Source organism: Asterias amurensis, chromosome 9 (assembly GCF_032118995.1).
Source record: "Asterias amurensis chromosome 9, ASM3211899v1".
NCBI classification, from domain to species: domain Eukaryota; kingdom Metazoa; phylum Echinodermata; class Asteroidea; order Forcipulatida; family Asteriidae; genus Asterias; species Asterias amurensis.
Genome location: NC_092656.1, coordinates 12,141,148 through 12,165,262, shown reverse-complemented (window position 1 = coordinate 12,165,262; position 24,115 = coordinate 12,141,148). Strand labels below are relative to the sequence as shown.

Sequence of the window (24,115 nt, the reverse complement as noted above, 5' to 3'; positions counted from 1 at the left end):
TATTTCACAGCATCTGCAGCCTCATACTCAGATGGTGTCACATTGAACTACCACAGCTGCTGCTGTACCAATCATTATTCCCGTTCCAGGTGTTCCCGCGACTTCATTCGGACGATACACGGCAATGACCTAGGGATAGAGGTTGTGGGCGTTACCTGATGCAAGTTTCCGTTAGGCCTGAGCGACTCGTGCGACTAGTCGAGTCGCGACTACCCGTCCGGTGAACCAATTGTGAACCAGTGAGACAAAGCATCTCGAGAATTAAAATTGAGTCGCCCAGGCCTTCTTTAACTAATGACTCTTCATATAACTAGTTTAGTGTACATAGTTCCAGTATAGAAAATTATGGTGGCCCTGAAGGTACATCACACAATTCAAATGCGCATCCGTATGCGATCGATCTTGTGATATTTTTTACGAGTCAAATGTGCATTGTACTTAAGCCCAGCTCATACCTTCTGTTCAGTTCCTACAAAACATTAGCTGCGGAAACAACCCTATGGCGTCAAAATTCAGATCGCATTCGCATTCGCACGAAGTATGAACCGGGCTTTATGCGAACACTTCGTCATGACTTATGTGTATTTGTTTTGGATACCTTTGAACACAATTTTATGCATCTCAAAATAACAGTACGATCAAGTCTAATATTTGGTTAATGGTATCTGTACTTACCTTTGGAAAGAACAGCATACAGAGTGAAGCTGTTATGCAGAAAAGCAGAAAAACGGACACGAGGGCAAAGGTCACGCCGATGGATGACGCTGTAAGGAACGATAACGGCACAGCAACGACACAGCAGATGACGGTGTTGTAGATTGACAGACCTACGTAATAACTGTCATTCAGACCAGGTACATTGATGTTTCTGAAAACGGTTAATACAAGTATGAAACCGTTGTTTGTTTTTATTTTTTTATATATCCATTTAAGAGTTTGTTGCCCCACCTAAGGTTTGTCGTTGATTCTATATGGGTAGAGGGCGATGACATCAGCTTAAAGGGTCTATGTACTTTTTGAAGGACAAAAACATAATGTCCACCGATTTAAATTAAAGACACTGGACACTATTGGTAATTGTCAAAGACCAGTCTTCTGACTTGGTGTATCTCAACATTTGCATAAAATAACAAACCTGTGAAAATTTGAGCTCAATTGGTCGTCGGAGTTGCGAGATAACTATGAAAGAAAAAACTGCCCTGTCACACGAAGTTGTGTGCTTTCAGATGCTTGATTTCGAGACCTCAACTTCTTAAATTGAGGTCTCGAAATCAAATTGGTTGAAAAATACTTCTTTCTCGAAAACTACGTCACTTCAGAGGGAGCCGTTTCTCACAATATTTCATAATATCAACCTATCCCCATTACTTGTTACCAAGTGAGGTTTTATGCTAATAATTATTTTGAGTAATTACCCATAGTGTCCACTGCCTTTAAACTTACAAAGTTTGAAAATAATGAAGATAGAAAACAAGCCTTCCTGAAAACGTTACTTGCTGAGGTGCTCTAGTTTTTGAGAAATGAGTAAAACAATGTCACGAAAACAATTTGCATCTCACTGATCATGAAACGAAATTTATTTTAGCATGTAAAAACGTATTTTCATGACATTGTTTTACTCATTTTCTCAATAACGACAGCACCTCAGCAAGGAATATTTTAAAGTACGCTTTCTACTATCATTATCTTCAAACGGTGTTGGTTTAATGTAAATCAGTGGACATTGCGTTTTGTGTTACAAAAAGGAACCCGAATTTTTAACGTCATTCCCTGATGTCTAACACCTCCATTTTATCTTTCGATAACTACCCCGAGAGAAAAAACAACAATACTTTTTCTCTGAAATCTTCTCCGGGATCTGCAAATATTGCCAAAAAGGCAATTTTTGAGGTTCAAGAACATTGATATTTCTGCCCGAGATGTAATTAGATAATAACAAAATAAACATAAGTGATTTGGACGGCATGTCGTGACCGTTGCTTCGTCCTTCAGATGGGACGTAAAGCCGTTGGGCCCGTGTGTTGTGTAACGCATGTAAAAGAATCCAGTTTACCTCGACAAGATAAGTTGTTCGCCCGGTGTTCTTAGCGGGACTGGCAGTGTTTTGCGCAAAAGTGCCTTGTAGATTATTACATTTACATGGTGCTATATAAAATGAGTAGATCTCAGTCATAGTTCAAACGTAAATTTAGTTCAACATACCTTGCATAAAATAGTGTATGTTAAAGCGTGATATGAACCTACAAACTACTAAAATTACCTTGTAGACCAAGCAAGAAATGCACCAAATACCACAATAAATGTCTTGTAGATGAGTATAGCCGTGGTCCACACAGTGCTGTTTTCGGACGTACAGTTGACGTAAAGCACGACGTGCTTTTCTTTTTTGGAAAGATGTTCTTCCGTCTGGAGAAAAACACCAAAGGCAAAAATATGTATAAGCACTGTTTTATATCGTTAAACCTAAAACTACTGAACCCCTTCAGGGACAGGTGAACAGTTATTACTATTTAGTTCCCTCGAAATAATTTCGTTCTCTCGAACATGTTTCTCTCCCACGAAATCTTTTATTTGTATCCGTCTGTTTAACAATTCGATTTAACGAAATGATATTTCGGGGGAATCTGATCGTATGCGGATAAACGTGTTGTCGTTGATGTAGCTGCTGATGCCGTTGCTGTAAGAACTGCCGTTGATGTTACTGCTAATGTTTAATATAGTCTTTAAGAATGACCGACTGAAATAAACTATATATTGCAGTCACCAACAAGTCACTATCTGGTTTATTTACCTGCACAACTGGTTCTCGTCTGTCTTCAGTACGCATCGGATTGGCTACCTGCCACGGGATGAGGATTGCTAAGTCAACCAAAAGTAGCACAGCAATTACAGCAAACAGATGTCGATCTTTTATTACCTAAGACAAAATAAAACATGGGCTACCATTGCGGTTATTTGTTTTATGAGTTTACCATAAATTCACCCCAATGCAGTTTACTACTGAAAGTGTAATGGAATTAAATGCACCAATTGTCATTATTCTTGCTTGCAAGTCTTTTCACTTGTTGTATCCAAACATAATATATGCACAAAATAACAAACCTGTGACAATTGGGGCTCAATTGGTCATCGATTTTCCAATAGAATAATGAAAGAAGAAAACAAAAACACCCTTGTTGCAATATTGTGTGTGCTTTCTGGTGCATAATAAAAAGGCTTCGGCTGAAGTATTGTATTATTGAGTGGGAAACTACCTCTTTCTCAAACCTTACGTTACTTCAAAAGGAACCGTTTCTCACAATGCGTTATACTTTCAACAGCTCTCCATTGCTCGTTACCGAGTAAGTTTTTATACTAACAATTATTTTGAGCAATTACAGCGTCCATTTATTTCAATATGTATACCTTTCTCTTAGTCTTATTAGCGATGACGATGCTATACACACGCCACATCTTGGTGAACATCCCGCCAAAGGATAATGTAAAACCCAGTGAGATGATCCAAGTACGAAGCTGGCACAGAAAATTTGTTAATTGGAAACACGAATCAATCAACTTACAGGGAAACACAAACCTACGTGTGAGGTTTTTCCAGGTAGATAGTGTAAATATGTAGCCTCAAAAGGAACGTCGAAAAATTTATGTTTACTTCAATGTTTACGATTTTTGCCCCTTATCGCGAAAATTCACGTAAATATTTTGTCAGCAACACTTCGAGCGCATACTTGTACAAACTAGCAGTCATAGAAAACAGTGTATAATATAAAGTATATGTGTTCAGTCTCCTACATCCTTCGTAACTTCAAAGTGTTGTTACTTGTTGTCTTGCTGTAGAAACTACGTGCTTGGAACAAACAGAACTACAAAATATGTTTTGTGCTCTGACTTATTTTTTTAATAAGCAATAAAGTAACAAAGGTAAGTGCTATTGTCGTTTTTGTTTTCAACACTTACGGTGTGTGTCGTGCAATACAATGCTAACTGGAACCTTCGTGTCAGTTCGTGATCGCGAACACTATTTTGACTAGTTCGTGTACGTAGGTTCAGTCATTCATTTCATTCAAACTTATATTTATTTCCATACTTCATGTTAACAGAGTACAAACAATGTTGTAATGCATATCGTTACAAAAAAGTACTGTCAAGCCCATGAAACTTTGAAACTTTATGAAATTTTAAGCCTTGTACTTCATGTACGTTTTTTTCTTATACCGGTATTTACCGGAGTGTAATAATGTTGGTTGGTTAACTCACCACACAAATTGATACCAGTGTGTCCTTACCCACCATAGAGTTGTCAATGCCTAGGAGCACAACACTGAGGTATGCGAATATAAAGCCACAAGCAATTAGATTATTCACTTGTGGACTTGACATCTTGACTTGTCTGTGATAAAAATAAAAAAAAACAGTAAGTAGAGAAAACAAATGAACATAAGTTAATGTTTATCTAATATATATGTTAATTCGCATCCGAATACCTTCTTTTCATTTTTTTTCTTTTGAGAGAAAGAGAGGCTGCTTAGTACGATATAGCCGGACTACCATTTCAAGATGAGGGAACACACGTATTAACTAGTTTTGGATATCAGCCCAAATCAACTGTCGCCAGGGGCCAATGCCACATACTGACTCCTTTGACGAATTCAGGATTACTGTCTTCACAGTACGTCAGGATAGGCATCATCCACTATTCATCTTAAATTGTGGAGTTGGTGCTTTTTGTTGTATCAGAAAGGTTTTTTAATGGATGATACCATAGCATAAATCCGTATGAATTGTAAAGGGGGTAACCCCGTTCCTGCCCCAGGAGTAGATGGCTATACGGCCCTTGAAAAAAATAGTTGATTGTAGCCTACACCTTGAAGTGGCCTTCAGGCCTTGTGTGTCTGGCGACTTGCACAAAAAGGAAAATAATATAAAAAATTTGACTGGTGAGCAGAATGTTGTACCTCTTCAACTTTGTACGGAGGAGCTAAAGTGCCTCGCTTAAGGGCACAAGCGGCCTGACATGGATTCGAACCCGCACTCCGCTGCTGGCAACACCAGAGGTTGGGTCCGAAGTTTGCAAATATGGAAATAATCATCAAGGTTTTACCTTCAACAAGACAGAATGTAAGGGGGACCTCGTATCACTTTATTATTCATTATGCATAGGCTATTATAAAAAAAAACGTAATAACAACTAAACACAATAACAAACTGAAAGGGCAATTTTTGTGTCACCACAAAGCTTAATATTATTTTTATACTTTGCTGCATTTAGTAAAATATGTAATTCCAAAAAAGACAAACCAAAGATGCTAACTTGTGTTGACGTTTCCAGATGTTGAACCCGAGGAACAAAACAGCAAGGACCATTCCAAGGACAGCTAACACAGACATTACCATCAGGGTGGGAAGGGGCGTGGCTTGAAGGTCAAAGATAACAACTGTAATGTCGGAATCATGTGGGGGTTTTCCATCTATAGAGATGACGACAACAAATAACATAAGAGTATGCAAACAAACAAGACTATTATTCCTTTTCTGTAACTACAACATCCATTTATAGTATAATCTTGTGGCTTGGTTATGAAATGATAACTTTGCAAAATGACTGCTGAGCCTAAATAGGCTTGTTTCAGTTGAAACACAGCAGGAATAACCAAGTACAAGACGAAGGCTGTGTGTAGTTTGCATCAGACTTTCATGAATCTAAATACTCTCAAACGTTGTCCAATCCTGTGTTTGTAACAGTGGCGGACTTTGTATGTATTTAAAAGTAACGCTACTAAACATGTGTATTGATCCAGAAATTATCTCAATGTATTATCCCAAAACGATAGACCACCATTCATATTATTTTACAATTATAGCATTCATCAATTTATTGTACAACGATAACCAAAAGCACTTACCACTGTAGTACCAAATATCTTCGGCAGGGATAGACCACGTGATCTCAATTGCAGCAGTGTCAAATGTGCCAATGTGAGTTTCTGTGCCCGCTTTGAAGTTCAAAAATAAATCGAATTCACGTGATCAGTAACGTGTTTTAATATTACTTCGGCTTGCTTGCAAGTTCGAAAATTCTCATTATTTCAAACGTTTTATTTTTTGAATAAAGAATACTGTATGATATCATGAGCAAGCATTTTAAAATTAATAGCTGATGTATTTGACTGTTTTAAAATTAGTTTTAGGGTACGGCATAGGGCATAGGTAGTGTCATCGGTTGGCAGAAAAATGAAAATGGTCATAACAACTTAGAAGCACTACTAGTTAATGTTCTTAGGGAAATTATTACCTTTTAAACCACCCCCCCCCCCCATATGGTTTTCAATACAGTTGTTTTAATCTGAGTAGAGAATCCTGTATGTATCGTTTCTCGGAGTACTGAGGTTGACTGGCTAATCACATTTTCCGTCCTGTCCGTTCGCGAATGATGCTGTCAAGTCGCTAAACGTTGCTGAATTCAACGCTTTTGTTAACACTACCGTTAGGTTCCTCAACAAGTATAGGCTCGGTGTAATTCGGGGCAAACTTTCTCAAGTGAAATTTCAAAACGTCCTGATAAATCTGTCGGTGAACATGCATTAAGTTGAAGAAGAACAAAATCTACTGCCTTCCATTAAAGTTAGATATTTTAAATTTGTTGGTTGTACAGTTTAGTGTCGATTTAAACTAATTAATTTAATCAATCATTGTATGCACTTATATACACAATTGGTTTTGCTAATGTAACGTTTAAGTTTGCCAACAGTTGGTTTAAATCAGGTTATGGCGTGTCGTGGCCTCTGTTTTTTTTTTCTGGTCAGCAGAATGCGGGTTCGAGTCCTGGTCGTTGCAAAAAGAACAGTTATAGAGAACATGGAGAAAGCTAAGGTCATCCGTCGAAGCAGTAGTCAGTGTGCATCTCCCATGTCCATAGTCCATAAGAAGTATGGGTCACTACGGATCTGTATAGACTATCGCCAACTCCAAAATCGAACTGTTTTTTATGCCTATCCGCTCCCCACGTGTAGAATACGCGTTAGATGCATTAGGGGCGCAAATACGTCCGCAAGTAAGAACAGCAAACACTTGTCATGGAAGAGTAAATGGTTTAACCCCGGTGTTTCTTGTGCAGAAACCCTTGTTTAGAGGTTTCCTGAGACTTTTATTACAGTATAACAAAGATAATGACAAAATAGGGACACCGCCAATAAAGGGCTAGATAGCTCAGTTGGTAGAGCGCCGGCACGTTAATCCGGAGGTCGTTGGTTCGAATCCCCCTCTAGTAAATTCTTTGTTCAACCCCAAAAATATAGAGTGATGGATTTTACTTTATGAGGAATCATTGAGGAACATTTGCACATTTATACTTACCAATGTTCTGCTCTATCAGAAGATTACCAATTCTGTATCCAGTTTCATGAAAACTCACATACCCCTTTCAAGACAAAGTAAAGATTAATGAAAATAATTATATTTTACGAGTTGTTTCAGTGTATCTCATCAAAGACTGAACAAAAACCATAACAATAATCTATACACCAATTCAGGCGCGCAGTGTTGAGCACCGTGCGCCATTGCTGCGGTGTACACGTGCTTAGTTTTGTGCACAAAGACATGAGGAAATCATGTTTCTTTTCACTCTTTATGGACTTGAAATGTTTTCCTCAACGACTATCACATTTTCTTTAACAGGACATCATGATATACTAATGAAGATCACTAAATACAACATTTGAAAATAAATAGAAACCGAATCATCTTGAAAACGGTGCTTGTCTTAGGTGAATTAGGGGGAAAAGACGCGGAAACTGCATAAAATAGTCACTAAAATGAGATTTTGTCAGAATTTCAGTATTTTCCTTTGTGCTTAATTTAAAAAAAAATAGCAAGAATGTAGTAAATCGTCATATCATGCAGCCATGTCAGAGAAATTGCATAGATTGTCGAGAAAGACATTAAATTTCCATCCATATAAAGGGAAAAGAAACATGATTTCTTTGTCTCTCTGCACAAAACTAAGCACATGTTACCTCAGCAATGGCCGCGGTGTTCAACACTTGCGTTCAACACTTGCGTTCAACACTTCGACTCCACTCAAACCGAAATTGAGTGACCGAATTCTGAATTTAAAACGCAATTCAATAACTGCAGAAGCAAACAGCTTTAATTCGAAAATTTAATTGGCTGTTCATTTGCCGAAATTGACCGAGAAAACCTATACTTCGTTACCTCAAAATACCATTTCGTTACCACAAAATATCATTTCGTTCCCTCGAAATGTTATTTTGTTAACAAAATAGGTTGTTTCGGTCATGCATTAAAACGGCTCTATTTCAGTATAGTGCAAAAGAAGGAAGGGGACAAACTTACTGACATTCCAGCAAACGTCTGGTTTAAAATACACTGGCCGACTATATTGGCGTATTCCTCGTCATGATACTCGTATGAATCAAGACTCCTTGAAAGCAATGGTTCCGCTTTATCAAAGGCCAGGGCTAACGCCCATATTGCATCGTAACAATTGGCTGCGTAGGTTGGATCGGTCACGCTGATGTTGTAGCCAAGTAGGTCGGACATATCTTTCCGAAACTCTGCTGGTGTCTGAAAGTAATACCAATGAAATACAGGACATAGTGTTACGATCCGAAAATCCCCAAACTTTCCTAAATGTCAATTATCCGAAAATTTGACTTTTCTCAGACGCAATAAAGAATCAAACAAGATCACACTGATATAAACAACATGAACTAGTGTGATTTAATAAAACACTACTCTTAAGCCGTCAAAGTTGATAACAATAAAATGTTGATCAATACTAATTTACAATGTTAAGAGTAAAAATCAAGAAATGATCTTACAAAAACAAGAAGATCTTACGGGCGAGAGCTTGAGGCACTACAATACTGGTAAACACAGTTCAGTCCTTTTCTAATTAGCTGCAACTGGGGCGAAAATCACCTCAAACACGATGACCGGTCTCGAGACGAAACGGCGGAGTGATGACCGTCGCAAATACGGGAACCGATGAACCCCAAACTGGAACTGCAGATTCAGCTCACAAAACTGTCTCTCCCGGAACGAAATTCAGCTCCACACCGAGTAGCTCTCTGGGGCCGCATACAGTCGGTTTGTATCCATCTATGCTACCTTATGCTACCTTGAAACTAAATGTCTCTCTCAGCCCGTATTTATATCAAATTTGGTGTTCTAGAAATGTCTTATTTCTACAAACTTCTTAACACTTCATCATTTTCCTAGAATACAGTCTTCTAGTAGATTCTCACAATTTCTCACTTTGTCTTGAAAATACACATCAGGTCTAAAAAATAGACTCACCAGCTGGCGCGCAGCCAAGAGATTGGGAGGTCAATACACTGTTAAGAATACACTGTGTGTGTGATTGTATTGTATATCGTATAATTGTAACAATGGTGACTGCTCTATGATCCGACATCCCTATGTTCCGACACACCTATATTCCGACACCCCTATGTTGTCGGAACATAGGGGTGTCGGAACATAGGAGTCGGAACATAGGGGTGTCGGAATATAGATGTGTAACCATAACAATAGTGGCATCCAGAGCAACTACACTCTGCTATTTTGAATGTATTGTGAATGCAAATTATATCGTATGACGTCCCTGCTAACTGTATATATATATGTATCTATGTATTGAAGTACGTCGACTAGTATCAGCCACAATATGGTTTATTTGTTTTGTTTAAGTTGCTGAGCACCGTTCATTATACAACCTGCGAATGCAAATGCGCCACAAAAATTGGACTTCACAAAAGTTGCAACAATTGACCTGTGTTCAACTCCTGCCCATCAACGCTGCGAAAACAGCCCCGTGACGTATAAATTTGCTTCGCACTCGTATGATCTATGAACCGGGCTTTACTGTTGTTTTGTTGTTGGTGGTGCTAGGTGCCGAGTTTGTGGGTTCCGAGGTTGCAAGGTGCCGATAACACCGGAACCCGTCTCTGTCGCTGTCACTGTCAATGTTGCTTTCGTTTTTTGTCTATTGAGACATAATGAATGAACTGCAGGGAAATATGCTAGAGTAAATGAATGGAATCAACAGTGATAAAAACGAACCTGTCCACCTCGCCCCACATCTTTCTCTTGTCCATAGAAACTAAATGTAATCGCTAAGTACCCCTCAGACGCGGTCAAGAGTTCCTCAGTTGTGCAAGAGATCATCTCGTCTTCGACATATTGCCAACCGTTCATGTAAAGACCCAATATCATCCAAACGTAATCCGGACCGTACATCCCCAATTTATAAGCCTGTGAAGAGCAAAATAAAAATAGGATGGAAGTAAGTATTTAGAACAAGACGTTAAAATGAGGCTCGCAACGAAACAAGTAGAAGTGTCGTGGTCGAGCGTTTTAAAGAGCACCAAGTTTAAACTATTGTGCTTCTGATAAGCACAGTGTGGGTTCGAGTCCAAGTCGTGACACTTGTGTCATCAAACTTGTGTCATCAAGCAAGACACTTAACCATTGCTTCGTCTTTCAGATGGGACGTAAAACCGTTGGTACCGTGTTTTGTGTAACGCACGTAAAAAAAACCCAGTACACTTAGAAGGGGTTCGCCCCGGTGTTCCTGGTTTGGTTGACAGCATATTGCGCAACAGCACCTTGTAAACCACTACATGGTGCCATGCAAAAGGGGATCTTATATCATTCCAACTTAGTATCACATACCTTTCAGGAAAGTACTGTATGTCAAAGCGACTGGAGCGTCATTGAGTGACGAATGTGAGTGCTGTAATTTTAAGATTCCACTGTTATTTTCTTAATTATTAAGTGCCTTACACAAACAGTCTGGTGTAGTTTAAAAAAAAATGAACCCAAGTGGAAAGCCTGTAACACTTCGTCTACTTTTTCTTTCTCTTGTATTCTTGTCAATAAAATTGGGAGCTGTGTGGATCTGTAAAAGACGGAATTTCTTTAAAAAATTGGACATATTTACATAACAACAGCAACAATAATTAAGTAAAGTATAAGAGTTCTAAAAACTCACAGTGCAGAATACTTTCCGAACCTTCCCTTCGTAGAAAGCGGTTGCTATGATTCTCACATCTATATCCTGCGGGAAATTTTCAAAAAGATTATTAGCTAAGAAATTAGTTCACAGTGACTATCTTTTATAAAATAACTGCTTAGCCGGCTTTATAACCATCTGTCCTGATGCAAACTACAGCTGGCGCACTATATTTGACACCCCGTATCACAAAGTGCGTTTGTTACATGATTAACGATCACGATACCTATAAGACGCACAGTAATGTAACGTTCTTTTTCAAATGATTACTGTGAAAGTATAAACCTCAGCAACTAAAAATGATAAAGAATTTTATGTAAACCTTGTTTTCAAAAATCTCAAAGTTCGAAACTATACCTTCAACCGTTTCAGGGCATCTTCCGGATCAGTGATAAATGTCTCTGAGCTTACTATAGAAAAATTGCTGTGCGCTGATTCATCGTGAAGTTGCTTAATCCTCTGAATATTGAAGAGAGAACAATATAGTTTAATACAAGTAGGTCCGACTGCAATCACAAAAGTAGTATATCGTGTCAGGGACGGGTATCTAATAGCCAATTTGATTTGAATTTGTTAAACAATGTCCAAACGATTCACACACCCCTCAAAACAGTGAAATAACAAGATTTCAGTTGTGTTTGATAATTGAACGTTTGTAAACGACTGCTACTTTAGAATCTGTTTAGGAAGCCCGAGAAAAGGAAAACCTGCTTATTCGTCTTTAAGGTTTAGTAATCTTTTTGAACGGTTTAACATGCAATCAGTGTATGGCTTTCAGTAAGTTTTCAGTTCCTTCAGTTTAGTTATCAGTTGGCAGGCGTTAGTAGTCCGTTCGCACGTTTATATGATCCGTTCAGTAATCCGTTCGCACGTTAAAGCCATTGGACCCTTCCGGTACAGAAAAAAAAATCACAGATTTACAAATAACTTACAGGGTTTACAGAAGGTAGTGGTGAAATACTTCTCTTGAAATATTATTCCATGAAATGCTTTACTTTTTGAGAAAACAGTAAAATAATATCAACTCTCGTTAACGAGAATTACGGATTTTATTTTAAACACATGTCATGACACGGCGAAACGCGCGGATACAAGGGTGGGTTTTTCCGTTTTTTTCTCCCGACTCCGATGACCGATTACGCCCAAATTTTCACAGGTTTGTTATTTGATATAGAAGTTGTGAGACACGAAGTGCGGGCCTTGGACAATACTGTTTACCGAAAGGGTTCAATGGCTTTAAGTGATGTGGTAGGCAGCAACCAACTCTTAAAAGAGGGCACAAGGAGATCAATCGCATGGGCAAGACTTTGCAAAGTCGTTTGAGTTGATTACTAAAAAAAAAACAAGCGCGATCGGATTATTACGTTAAAATTATTTTCGAATGGATTACTACGTCGTGCCATCGAATTATCTCACATTCGTGCGAACAGATTACCTCTTTTTACCCCAACACTGTATTTTCCCGCGCTTCGTTTTTACTCGTTTTCAGGTATGACGACGATTATATAAAAAGTCAAAGAATTTACCCCCTTATGTGGTTCTACTGCTTCGTTGAGGGTCGCAATCCTAGTCCAGCCGAACTGTCTGATGATTGCGGCTTGAGCTGAGCCAAATAATGATGCCGAGGTGAGGATACGGTAGATGTGTGGATATCTATCTCGATTGGAGAAAACAGAGCTGGATCCACCGGGGGTAATCTGGTTATCAAGAATTTATCATTGTCAAACAAATTTAAACAACATGAAGTGCCTCAATACGAAATGTTATAACAATACCTTCTGGATAAATATTTGTCAAGTCATTAAGTTAATATACTAGTTAGCAATTCCCATGTTTTGTGGTTATTTTAATCCATCTTTGTCTGGTCTCAACTGTCGGTCTTAAATGTTGAGCTGTGTGTGTGGGCATGTCTACGCTTTCAAACCGGGGACTTTAACAAAAGGGGATCCGGGAAAAGTCACAACGAGGACGTCCACAATTCGATTTCATGTACAAAACCAATGGGGACTTCTGAAAAATAAACTTCTGTCCAAACAATGGGAGAACAAAGAGAAGTCCTCGGTTTACACCATAAACACAGCCTTCCGTGTGTGTGTGTGTGTGTGTGTGATGTGCAATGTTTTGTGATATTGTACCTGTGGTTGTCTGTTCCAAAGGGAAAGGTATAAAAGTATTTCTTATCTGCTTTTCATACCATGCTGGCTCCTTTTTCATCTGCTCTGTTACTAGGTTTCAAGAATCTACATCATTTTTCAATTAACTACAATCATCAAAATATCTCTGGCATTGTCCTGAGTCAGTGTGAAAACAATATTGTTGTTGCATTGTTATGACGCCCATTGGAGATAGGGAACATTAATAAGTATTTCATCCAGATACAATTTAATCCAATGAATATGTTCTCGTATATCAACTGGTATCTTTGGGACTCCATAACAGTTGTATTTCTTTTTACCAAACATTGTGTTTTAAATGCTATAAAAGTTCAATAATTAAGTTACAGTTCACCCAAAAAATAATTTCCCGAAAAGGGAACAAATTTGTGAGAATAGTTGATCAAAATCGCCATTAAAGACGTTGATCAGATGCACGCTAGTGCTTCAAAATAAGTCGTATCCTGGCTAATTTTAAAACAACAAAATATACGCGTCATACCATTGGATGCAGTTATCGTGGGATATTTCGTGCATATACAATTGATTCAAATAATCTTTCATTTTCATACCTGGGATTCCATGTTTATTTATTTACTAGATTTTGTTTCACACACAAATATTAAAAATTTTTAGTAGATGAATCCTTAACACCCACCTACCTCGACAATACTCCATCGGCCAATTACCTGCGCCACTGTCTCAGCAACTTTAGATAACAGAGGTCCGAGTATTGCTACTTTGGTTGGGGGCTTGCCGAGGAGCTCAACGTACAGTCGGTCCAACGCAACGGGTAAATCTGCCTGTATTTATAAAAATAATAATAATAATTTTGGGGGCTAATCATCCTTACTCGCAGCTAAGAGCTGAATTGCGAAGGACGCGGCTACAACGTGTTCGAGAAGCAGGCATGCAAGGGCGCCTTTGGCTGCCAGCCACATCAGCCCATTATGACCACGGAGCACAGCCTAGATCGAAAGTGTTTGATTTTTCCCGAGGGAGGAAAACCGTGTGTTCTGGAAAACCCTCGTGGCACAGCAGAGAACCAACGCACAACTCAACTCACATAAAATGGCCCCGGGAATCGAACCGGGGTCACCTTGGTGAGTGGTGAGCGCTTTACGCACACGCCAACCATTTCAGTAGACAGTGGAACGACCTCGTTGAATTTTCAGAATGGTCTGATTATATGTGTGGTGGCCCCGAAGGGACATCGAATCTCGCAAATTTGTGCGCAAACGTATGAAATGTCGTGGAGTTTATTGGGGATAATTATGTTCACGTACGGATGAAATTTATCGCAATGTTTTCAGATAATTCAATGTCAGGAAATTTATAGCAAATGTGCGCAAACGTATGCGATCTGCGAATATATTCTCAACATGTGTGCAGACGTTTGCGATGTCGTGAATTTGTTCGCAAACATTTGCATTGACGTACGTAATGCCGTGCAGAAATAAATTGCAAATAGTGTGCGCAAACATTATGCAATGCCATGAACAAAATTAGATGTTTGCAGAGACATTTTGCAATGTCGTGCATTTTTGTCACAAATGTGCGCATATGTTTGCAATGTCGTAAAATTATTAGCAATTTCAAAATTTCACGACATTGCATATCTCTGCGCACTTATTGGCGAATTAGTTTAATGACAATGCATGTGTTTGCACACGCCGTGACTTTAGTGCACCTGCTTGGTACCCAAGTTCATTAGTGCAAATTGGTGAAGATTGCCGAAAAGGGGCCTGTCCGTTTACTGTTATCAGCCAAGCGGTATGTGACAAAGTATAAAACTGAAATACACAACGTAGCAAAGCCTATTAGCAAAGCCTATTAGCATATTATGCGTACACAATTTTGACTATTTTCAGAATATTGCATACGAATGTGCAAATTGTTGCGATTTTCAATGTGTAAATTTAGGGGAGTGGCTTAACTATTCCACATATTTTTCTATTTGTTATTACCAATTTGCCTCCTATTCAATTTCAATTTTTTAAATTTATGTAAAATTGTTGTAATTCAGCCTTTGTGCTGCGAGGACAGTTTAATAAAACCATTTTATCTATCTATTAATTTCATGACAACGCATACGTATGCGCACTTATGTGCGATTAATTTTATGACATTGCGTACGTATGCGCACTTACTTGATATCCATTTCATAAAATTGCATACGTATGCGCACTTATGGCGATTAATTTTATGACATTGCATACGTATGCGCACAAATTTGCAATTAATTTAAAGACATCGCATACGTATATGATAATAATCTTCATGACATTGCATATTGGGCACATATTTGCATATTGGGCACATAATTTGTAAATAATGTCAAGACATCTCTCGTCAGGTATGCGCACGTTGCAATGTTCCTTTAGTGCCAGCATATTACGCTCGTTAAAAGTTGTGTCATGTCCCTTTAGTGCCACCATGTTACGCTCGTTAAAGATCTGTTTTAACGGTACTCCTACATTAAAATCACTATCAGAACTTGTTTATGTTGTGTTCAGCTATCAATTCATTGTTGTGGTCATGTTTTTCTCCAAATAATTTTGCTACAATTTGACCGAAAAAATTTGACCTCGATTCTTCGATTTTGAAATTTCCCGCCCTGTACTGGTTCCCGGCTATTAAACTAACACTGAAATCCAAGCGGATTTGTAAACCAGCGGACGTCATGAACGTGGTCAAAAAATGGTGATGTCATACCCATGAAGCAACGAGAGTAAAGAAAGAACCCCCCCCCCCCCACCCCGATCTGTACCTGAACAGTTTTGTACTAGGTGTAGATCTGGGGGAGGGGGTGGTTGGGGGTCATGTTTTCTATCAGACATAAAGAAAACCTGCCCCCTTGGTTTTGTTGCATGTGGACTCCTTTTGTTCTGGTTTTGCGTTAACTCCTGTAAGGTTCTTTTCAAAACTACGCCAACTCAAAGAGAGATTGTCAGTACATGGTGTTACGTCAAACCTTCCGAGATTGTATTTCTGCCTTGAAATTATTTGGTTTAGTTTTTTATTTTTCATTAAACAGATACGCAAAGAGTGCATGCACAATGCACTTGTTCATTGTCAGCAGGGTGACAAGACATGAAAACAACTCCATCCGCAGCTGATGTGTAACCCCCGTGTCATTGACATCAACCTTCACCAGCCGGAAAAGGATGCAGCAGCTTTTTTTTTTTTTTTTTTTGGGGGGGGGAGTGGGGGTTCAAAGGTAGTGGGTTCAACTTTGTTTGAAGAAAGAATGACCTGTGCCCAGTTTCATGGATCTGTTCACCACCAAATTCTGCGCTTATGATCACCGTTCTCTGCTTACGTCCAAACGCTAAATTTCTGCGCTTACTTTGTAAGCGTAGAATGCCTGGTATAAACCAAGTATGCACCCATGACCCGCAAAAGCCAAAATTCGCTGGTAACCCGTGAAACGCGCTTGATGTAAGCACAAAATTTCCTGCTTCCGCAAGTGTCGATTCTTTGTTTACAGTAAGCAGATCCATGAAATTGGGCCCTAGCTTGTACACATTGATGTGGGTTTTTATTTTATTTTTTATATATTTTTTTTTGGGGGGGGGTAACCAGGGTAGTACAATCAACTTTGTTTAAAAACAGAATGACATGGTCTGTACGTACACAATGATTTTATTATATTATTTTAATGTACAACTTAATTTACAATTTACAAAGATAACCACAGCTAACTAGGTACATAACATGGCTTAGGTTTTTTTTTTAGGGGGAGGGGCGTTGACAGGGTTGTGTAGTTAACTTTTTTTTGAAGACGGAATGTTCAGATGATTTCGCTATCACTAGGCAACCTTTTTTCAATTTTGATATTTTAAACTCAAAAATAAACTATTGTCGTTTGCAAATACATACATTTTTAGTGTTGTCGTTTTTATGGAGGTGTACATGTAGGCTTCTGTTTTTTTGTTTTTTTTGTTATATTTCTGCTAACCAAGTTGAATGTTGTTACCATGTTAATCATAGTGTATTGTTTACAACAGGGGACAAGTTTATTGCACATAAGTGCTAAATTAATCAATTTGAACCACACACCTAATTTTATAAGCCATAGTAATTTACATTTTGTGTCTTTCAGATTGGTGGGTGGTTCAAATTAAATTAATCAATTTGAACCACCCACCCCTCTGAAAGAAACAAAATGAAATAATATACATGTACATTTACGCGTAAATTATTATGGCTTATAAAATTATTTCTCACTCCCTCCGGATCATTATAACTTGGAAAATTGTTACGACTGAAGACAAATAAACCAAAGCAAAGCTGCCTAATCCGTTGGTGGATACGAAAATCCTTCCACTGTACTGTACAGGAGGGTTTGGAAACGTCCTTCGTGTTGCTGCCATCAAACATGATGTCAGTGGCAGTGGTTGAACGGCCAAGATAGTCCTAAGCTCACCACTTGCTGATATTCAACATTGCAATATTTTCTGTAAAACAAAACAAAAGAATTCATACAAAATTATTAACAAAAGAATTCATACAAATTTTTTTTAAACAGATTTGTGGTTTGCATGGTGAAGTGTCAATATTGTATGTGTGTACCTGAATTGCTTTAAAACTATACCCATGCCAGAAGGCAATCATAATTCAAGGTAGCAGTTACATACATGTACATGAGATATTTGTGTAGATGCACATGTGTCAACCACCACGCAGTTACTTGGTGGAGAAAAACAACAACATAGGTTATCTACAATATCAGTTTAAATTGAAAATGTATGAATTTTGCCACTAAAGTATAAAACGCAAGACAAAAATTACCCCTCCCCTCACATTTCTACTGCCTAAGTCAGTGCATGTGTTGTTCACATACATGTATTATAACGTGAATGGAGGTAAACAATAAACCTTGTCCATCATGTTCGTTCATGTTTTAATTTAGTCAAGGATAGCCTTCAACTATTTTTGGGAGCAGAAATAAACTGATCAAACGAAGCATCATTCAGTATAATTCATGAAACGTTTTGTGGCCTTACCAGTCTGTCTTTTTCCGTCGATCATCAGGGTTTGGCTCATCGTCTTCGGCCTGACGATCATCGTCCCCGGGCTGGTTAACTACATGTACTCATAACACGTCTTCGGCTTCTCTCTCGTCCGGTGAGCTCCCCTTATCACTAGAGCCCTCACTTTCCTCTGAAGTGCCTCCCTGAAATGCCTTTTCCTCATCTATACTGTGGTTTTCCCAAGACTCGCTGCCATCGGACATTTTCGCTGTTTTTTTGTGTCAAAAAAATGCAGCCTATAGTGTCCGATGTTATTCCACATTCAATGTACATGTAAAATGCACGCACACGATCGACCTGTCACACTGTGTACAGAGCTTTGGTATGTGGTGTGACGTCACACACTGTGTATCAATGGTTCGTGGGTCACCGGCTTTTGCCGAAACTGAGTTTTCTGGGTCGGAGTACGCCGCGCGAATTTGTGGGGTTTTTTTTTGCATGAAGGAAAAGGTTTAATTGAATACTACTAAAATATCAGTCCTTATTTTACATTTCTTGTACAAAAAAAGTAATATTGGCTATATCAATAATCCGTTATAGTACATCTTTAAAAGTTGTGTTATGTCCCTTTAGTGCCACCATGTTACGCTCGTTACAAATTGTGTTATGTCCCTTTTGTGCCACCATGTTACGCTCGTAAAAAATTGTGTTATGTCCCTTTAGTGCCACCATATTACGCTCGTTAAAAATTGTGTTATGTCCCTTTAGTGCCACCATGTTACGCTCGTTAAAAGTTGTGTTATGTCCCTTTAGTGCCACCATATTACGCTCGTTAAAAGTTGTGTTATGTCCCTTTAGTGCCACCATATTACGCTCGTTAAAAGGTGTGTAGTATTATTATGATTACATTAAAACAAAAATAATACTGCAGGAGTTGTACACAGTGCGCAATTTGTTGCCCATGACAAAAAAAAAAGAATACGACAGAGCTGGTAGTATCTCTGCGGCTTCAGCACCTTACCTAAAGGAACAAGTTGCCTTTGATGGGACGAGTTGGTCTATGAAAAGTGTTTGTACCCGTTTGTTATAAAATGCATATGGTTGGAAAGATGTTTGAAAAGTAGAAGACAATGATCCACACAAATTTGCCTCGAAATTGCGTGGTAACTTTATGGGTTAGCTTCAATAAAACAACATTACAAATATAATACAATTTCTTTGTATGTAACAAGCACATAGACATAAATTGTGTTTTCAAGAATTGGTAATTTATAATCAAAGAGCGTTCTCTTTTCATTATAAGGGCTACCACATATGTAACTGTTTTTAATTCATTATTGTAAGTTGTAGTTTTTTTTTTCCCAACAGTTTTTGAGCAATCTTGTTATTACAAAGGTTATTTAAATGATCTTAAAATCTTCAAGTTTTCAACACGCTTTTTTGTGTTCTCTTTGTGATTGTGACATCAATAAAACAGACTTACCTCATTGTCTTCCATATGTAGGACGAGTTCATAGTCCGGTAACACATCACTTCTGTTGTTGATATCAGCAATAGCACGCTTAGCACCAAGGAGCGCCGGGTACCCATTGGAGCGACTCCACCCATCCTTGGGCGACAACGGCAGCAGTCCACCGATGTGTAGGGCCGACTTGTTCTTTGCGTTGACAAGATCAGGCCCCCTGAAGCTTGTCAATATTAAAACGGTCGCTAAGAAATGTAACATGTTTTATCTAGAATAACAGTATTCGTTTGAGCCGGAGGCCTAAAGAATCTCAAGTAGAGAATGTGGTAAGAATGTTTGTTTATATGTGGTTGAAAAACCACAGAAAACCCAAGTGATCAAGTAGGGACTGAAAACCAATCCACTTAATGCAAAGCGTCGTCACTGGATTGTACCCGGGGTCCGCATGGATGAAAGGTAGGGAAGAAACCACTCTGCGCCAGTCTGTGTGACCGTTAATTACATCAAGACGCGTATACAGCGAGGTCTAATATCAAAATAGAATACTCCATGTGAAGGTGACTTTTGGTTCATTCCATTTTATTGGAAGCAAATGTGACATTCTACAGCGAGATTTTGTTACATCCCGTGAATAAAAGGTTCTCTTATTCTGGCTTAATAAAGCAGTGTCATCACAGTGTCATAGCAACCATATCATCCGATTTTTTTTAATTTTTTTTTTACGCTACCCACATAAATAAAACATGAAAAGACCGTGGCAATTTCGCTCTCTTTGTGTTATGTTCAGCTCTTGAATTTGTTTAATTGCGCTCATTGCAGACGCATGTAAAATTATGTATCCATTCAAAAAGGAGCGACTGGAAGGCATTGAACCTTGTTTTATGATTTCAAACTTCAAGTTTCTTTAACATTGGTTTGGTATGCAACTTTAAAGAATACATTGCTCTGCGAAGGATACAATGAATATATTACAAGTAGAAAATCGCATTCAGAAACCCTCTTATCAATGACTCTAAAAGTTAGTATTATTATTATTATTATTGATAAAACTCCCAACGATGTATCAGCTTTTTCATTCAATTCGCATAAAACCCCAAAAGAAGTGTATTTTAGATAACAAAAAATACCACAAACAGGCATTAACGTTTTAAGCTATCTGATACTTGCACTCTAAATCAATTCAGTGAGACTTGACCCGGATCCTGGTCCCGAAGGGCCGGACGAATTTATGGGTCAGTTACCCAGAATGTGTGTCAAATTTTATAAACGGCAAAACATACCGATTAAGTTCAGTAGAACCAGCCTTCAACGTCGTTAGATTTGTTTTTAGTTTGTTCTACTTCGATTCCTAACGGCACCTTTAGTAAAACGTTCAGTGTATCCTAAAATAAAATGTTCAACACACTTTTTGTGTTATTGATCTGATAAAAGAGAACTGGGACATTGCCTATTACGGTTTGAGGGAATAATTTTTTTATTATTTTTTACCGATTCGTAAACACTACTTATTGAAAAATTGGTTTCAATATTCTCCTCTATTATACATTCCCTTTTTTCCAAAACGTATTATTGCAAAAAAAAAAAAAAAAAAAAAAAAAAATGTATATATCACCGGGGTTCGTAGATCAGTGGGAATAATATAAAACAAAGCTCATTGAACAGAAATCAAGTCGAAAAACACACATTTCTCATTCAAGAAAAAGGAAAAAAACGATGATTCGGCAGAGAGTTCTGCTGAGAAACGTCAACATGAAATATTGTTTAGAATAGAAGAAATGCTGTCATTCTCATGTTTGAATGGTGACCCCGGTTCGATTCCCGGTCGGGGCCATAATGTGAGTTGAGTTGTGCGTTGGTTCTCTGCTGTGCCACGAGGATTTTCCCAGACTATCCGGGTTTCCTCCCTAAGGAAACAAATCAAACACTTTCGATCTTGGCTGTGCGCCGTGGTTATAATGGGTTGATGTGGCTGGCAGCTGAATGCGCCCTTGCATGCCTGCTTCTCGAACATGTAGCCGCGTCCTTCGCAATTCAGCTCTTAGCTGCGAGTAAGGATGATTAGTCCCCCAAATTATTATAATATGCTATGTATGGAAGACTCTCCGCAATGAACGTGGAAGGTGAAATTCTCTCCAGAGAGGTTAAGTACTGAACTATGCCTAACAATTTATTTGTTTCGAATATTACTTTGAAATTGCAATCTTTAATCAGATCTTTATTTATTCATTGTTAATATCTAAAGGACTTGAATATGATGACGTACGTGTATGTCTTACCTAAATCAAGTGTGCTTTCTTGAGCGAGTGCACTTATTAGTGCCGGATGCTGGAGTTTTGTAAAGCATCTGAACATGGCCACTCTATACAAGGAATATCTTCATGGTTAGTTCAAGTCTCTACCCCTCAATAGACAAAACTGAAATGACAGGCAAGACTTCTTTTTGTCAAGCCCTGTTCAGGAAATGTTTTGTTTGAGCTAGAATGCCTATTGTGTGAAGAGTGAATCCCGTGGTTGCATTATCGGGGCAATATACTTTATTTGCTGGTAAAAGGCACAGTCATCATAAGATCAAAGACAAAAACAAAAAACATACACAATACCTAACGTATAAGCAAATCTGCTAAACATAGGCATCGAGGTCAATACACAGCCCTCACACATCCAACTCTCCATCCTGCTATCCGTTCGTGTTCCAGACGGTGCAGTTGATGTGTAGCAGAAATGCAATTTCTTTGATTTTCTGTAGACGGCACTCGGTAAAAGCTTTTAACAAATGATCCCGTTGCATTGCACTGTCAGGTCATACAAAAAATTAAGAGTTTTCTTATCCGTTGAGTGCAACATTAAGCTTTTCGCTATGCTGTTCCATTAAACGGCTTCGACCAATAGTCACGTTTCGTGGATTGTTCTCCTTGCTGTTATACTCTTAAATGATTTGGGTACTTGTATTATGTTTTGATTTTTAGTGATTTTCAACAGACATCAACAAACTGGAGAGCGACACAATAAATATATGGTCTAGAATACTTTATTATAAAATAATAGAGGTACATTGCTACTGAAATAAATTAAACCGCGAGATTTACATTAAACTTACACAGTTTGAAGACAATGACGGTATAGCAAGCTACAAACAATAAATTTCGTTTCATATACAAACATATTAACCAGTTATGGTAAAATACCCTCATGAGTGATGTCGATGATACGTTTTGAAGCTGTTCCTTCATAACTAATATGCCACCCCCCCCCCCCCCCCGCCCCTCAATCTCTACTACCGGAACATCCCCAAGTGACTCTTCTCTCCGGGAGATCTGTCCGAACACGCCTACCTGAACCACTACCAAATTACCAACCACCGTTTGACGCTGATCCTCGTGAACGCGATCAAGACAAAAAACATTAAACGAAAACTTATGCCGACAATCGACGTAAAACATGAGTGAAATTTGTTTTCTATAAGTGCGTTCATATAGCTTCCCTGGGTCGACCCCGTCGTGCTCACTCGGGGGTGAGCCCTGACGATAGCTAATCGAACGATCACACTCGCCCTCACGTGGTAACGACATGCACCTCGGGTCACCCCCAAGTGACCCACTCCACAAGCAGGGCACTGGTGGCTGACCCGGGTGAGCCCTAGTCTTGGTTCCAAGACCATTGGTGTTGCGCGGTCACACACAACCAACGTTCCGATTATGCACGGCAAAAACTGTCCACGCTTGTAATGAACGAACGCTAGCGGGCGCTGTTTCTCTGATTTACGGATCTCACCATGTCCTGTGCTCACCATGGTCTTGGATATTTGCAAATTGAAGGCGTGGCCAGACTATGTAAATTACTTTTAATGTATGCAATATTCATATCACGTGACGAATTGAAGATGACTATTCAAACTAGATCGAGTCAAAGGTCAATATGATCGGCGGTCTATTTTTAATAATCTTTGCTCAAAGAGTGATTCCGTGGTCATTATAGGCCTATTAAAAGGAAAACAGTGAAATTTTAAGTATAGGTACCTATTCAGATTATGGATACGTGACGATTTGAAATCGTAAATAATGGTCAAAAATCGAACGTAAAATAGCATTCAGAGAGTCCGTGTATCGGACGCTGTATGGCCCCACGGCGTGGAGCAATCGGAACGTGAAATAAGCCTTGTGGAATATCACGTACCGCCCATGCCGTGTCTCGTGGGGGTTGGAGGTGTTAAATCCCAGGCGCTATGAACTCCCAGCTTGCGGGTGTCGAATCCGTTGTTTCTTATTATCGCAACGTTCCAATATGCTCCATTTTAATTCATGGCCCCTAATTTCTTTTTGTTATGAGTTTTCAGGTAATTTTGATGATGTCAAAACGTAGGAATATCGCATATTGTTATATTGACAGTGTTATTGTGTGAGTAGCTTAAAAAAATTATGAGAATTTTTTATAAAAGGTTTAAATAAAAATAATGCTAAAACAAAATTCCCCCAAAGCATAATTTTGTCAA

The 24,115-nt window shown here is 38.6% G+C and overlaps 1 protein-coding gene across 1 annotated transcript; it reads right to left on the bottom strand.

Annotated features, from left to right (window-relative positions):
- Positions 1 to 21: 21 nt before the first annotated feature.
- Positions 22 to 19,887, bottom strand: LOC139941824 (gamma-aminobutyric acid type B receptor subunit 2-like). The gene is made up of 16 exons (XM_071938445.1): positions 19,641 to 19,887; positions 13,848 to 13,984; positions 12,559 to 12,729; positions 11,390 to 11,491; positions 11,012 to 11,077; positions 10,081 to 10,272; positions 8,350 to 8,580; positions 7,351 to 7,414; positions 5,901 to 5,990; positions 5,309 to 5,465; positions 4,255 to 4,387; positions 3,406 to 3,513; positions 2,792 to 2,917; positions 2,261 to 2,406; positions 676 to 868; positions 22 to 129 (listed from the first exon to the last, which is right to left on the bottom strand). The coding sequence occupies exons 1-16, from the start codon at positions 19,885 to 19,887 to the stop codon at positions 28 to 30; spliced, it is 2,265 nt and encodes a 754-aa protein (XP_071794546.1). The 3' UTR covers positions 22 to 27.
- Between the last annotated feature and the right edge of the window lie 4,228 nt (positions 19,888 to 24,115).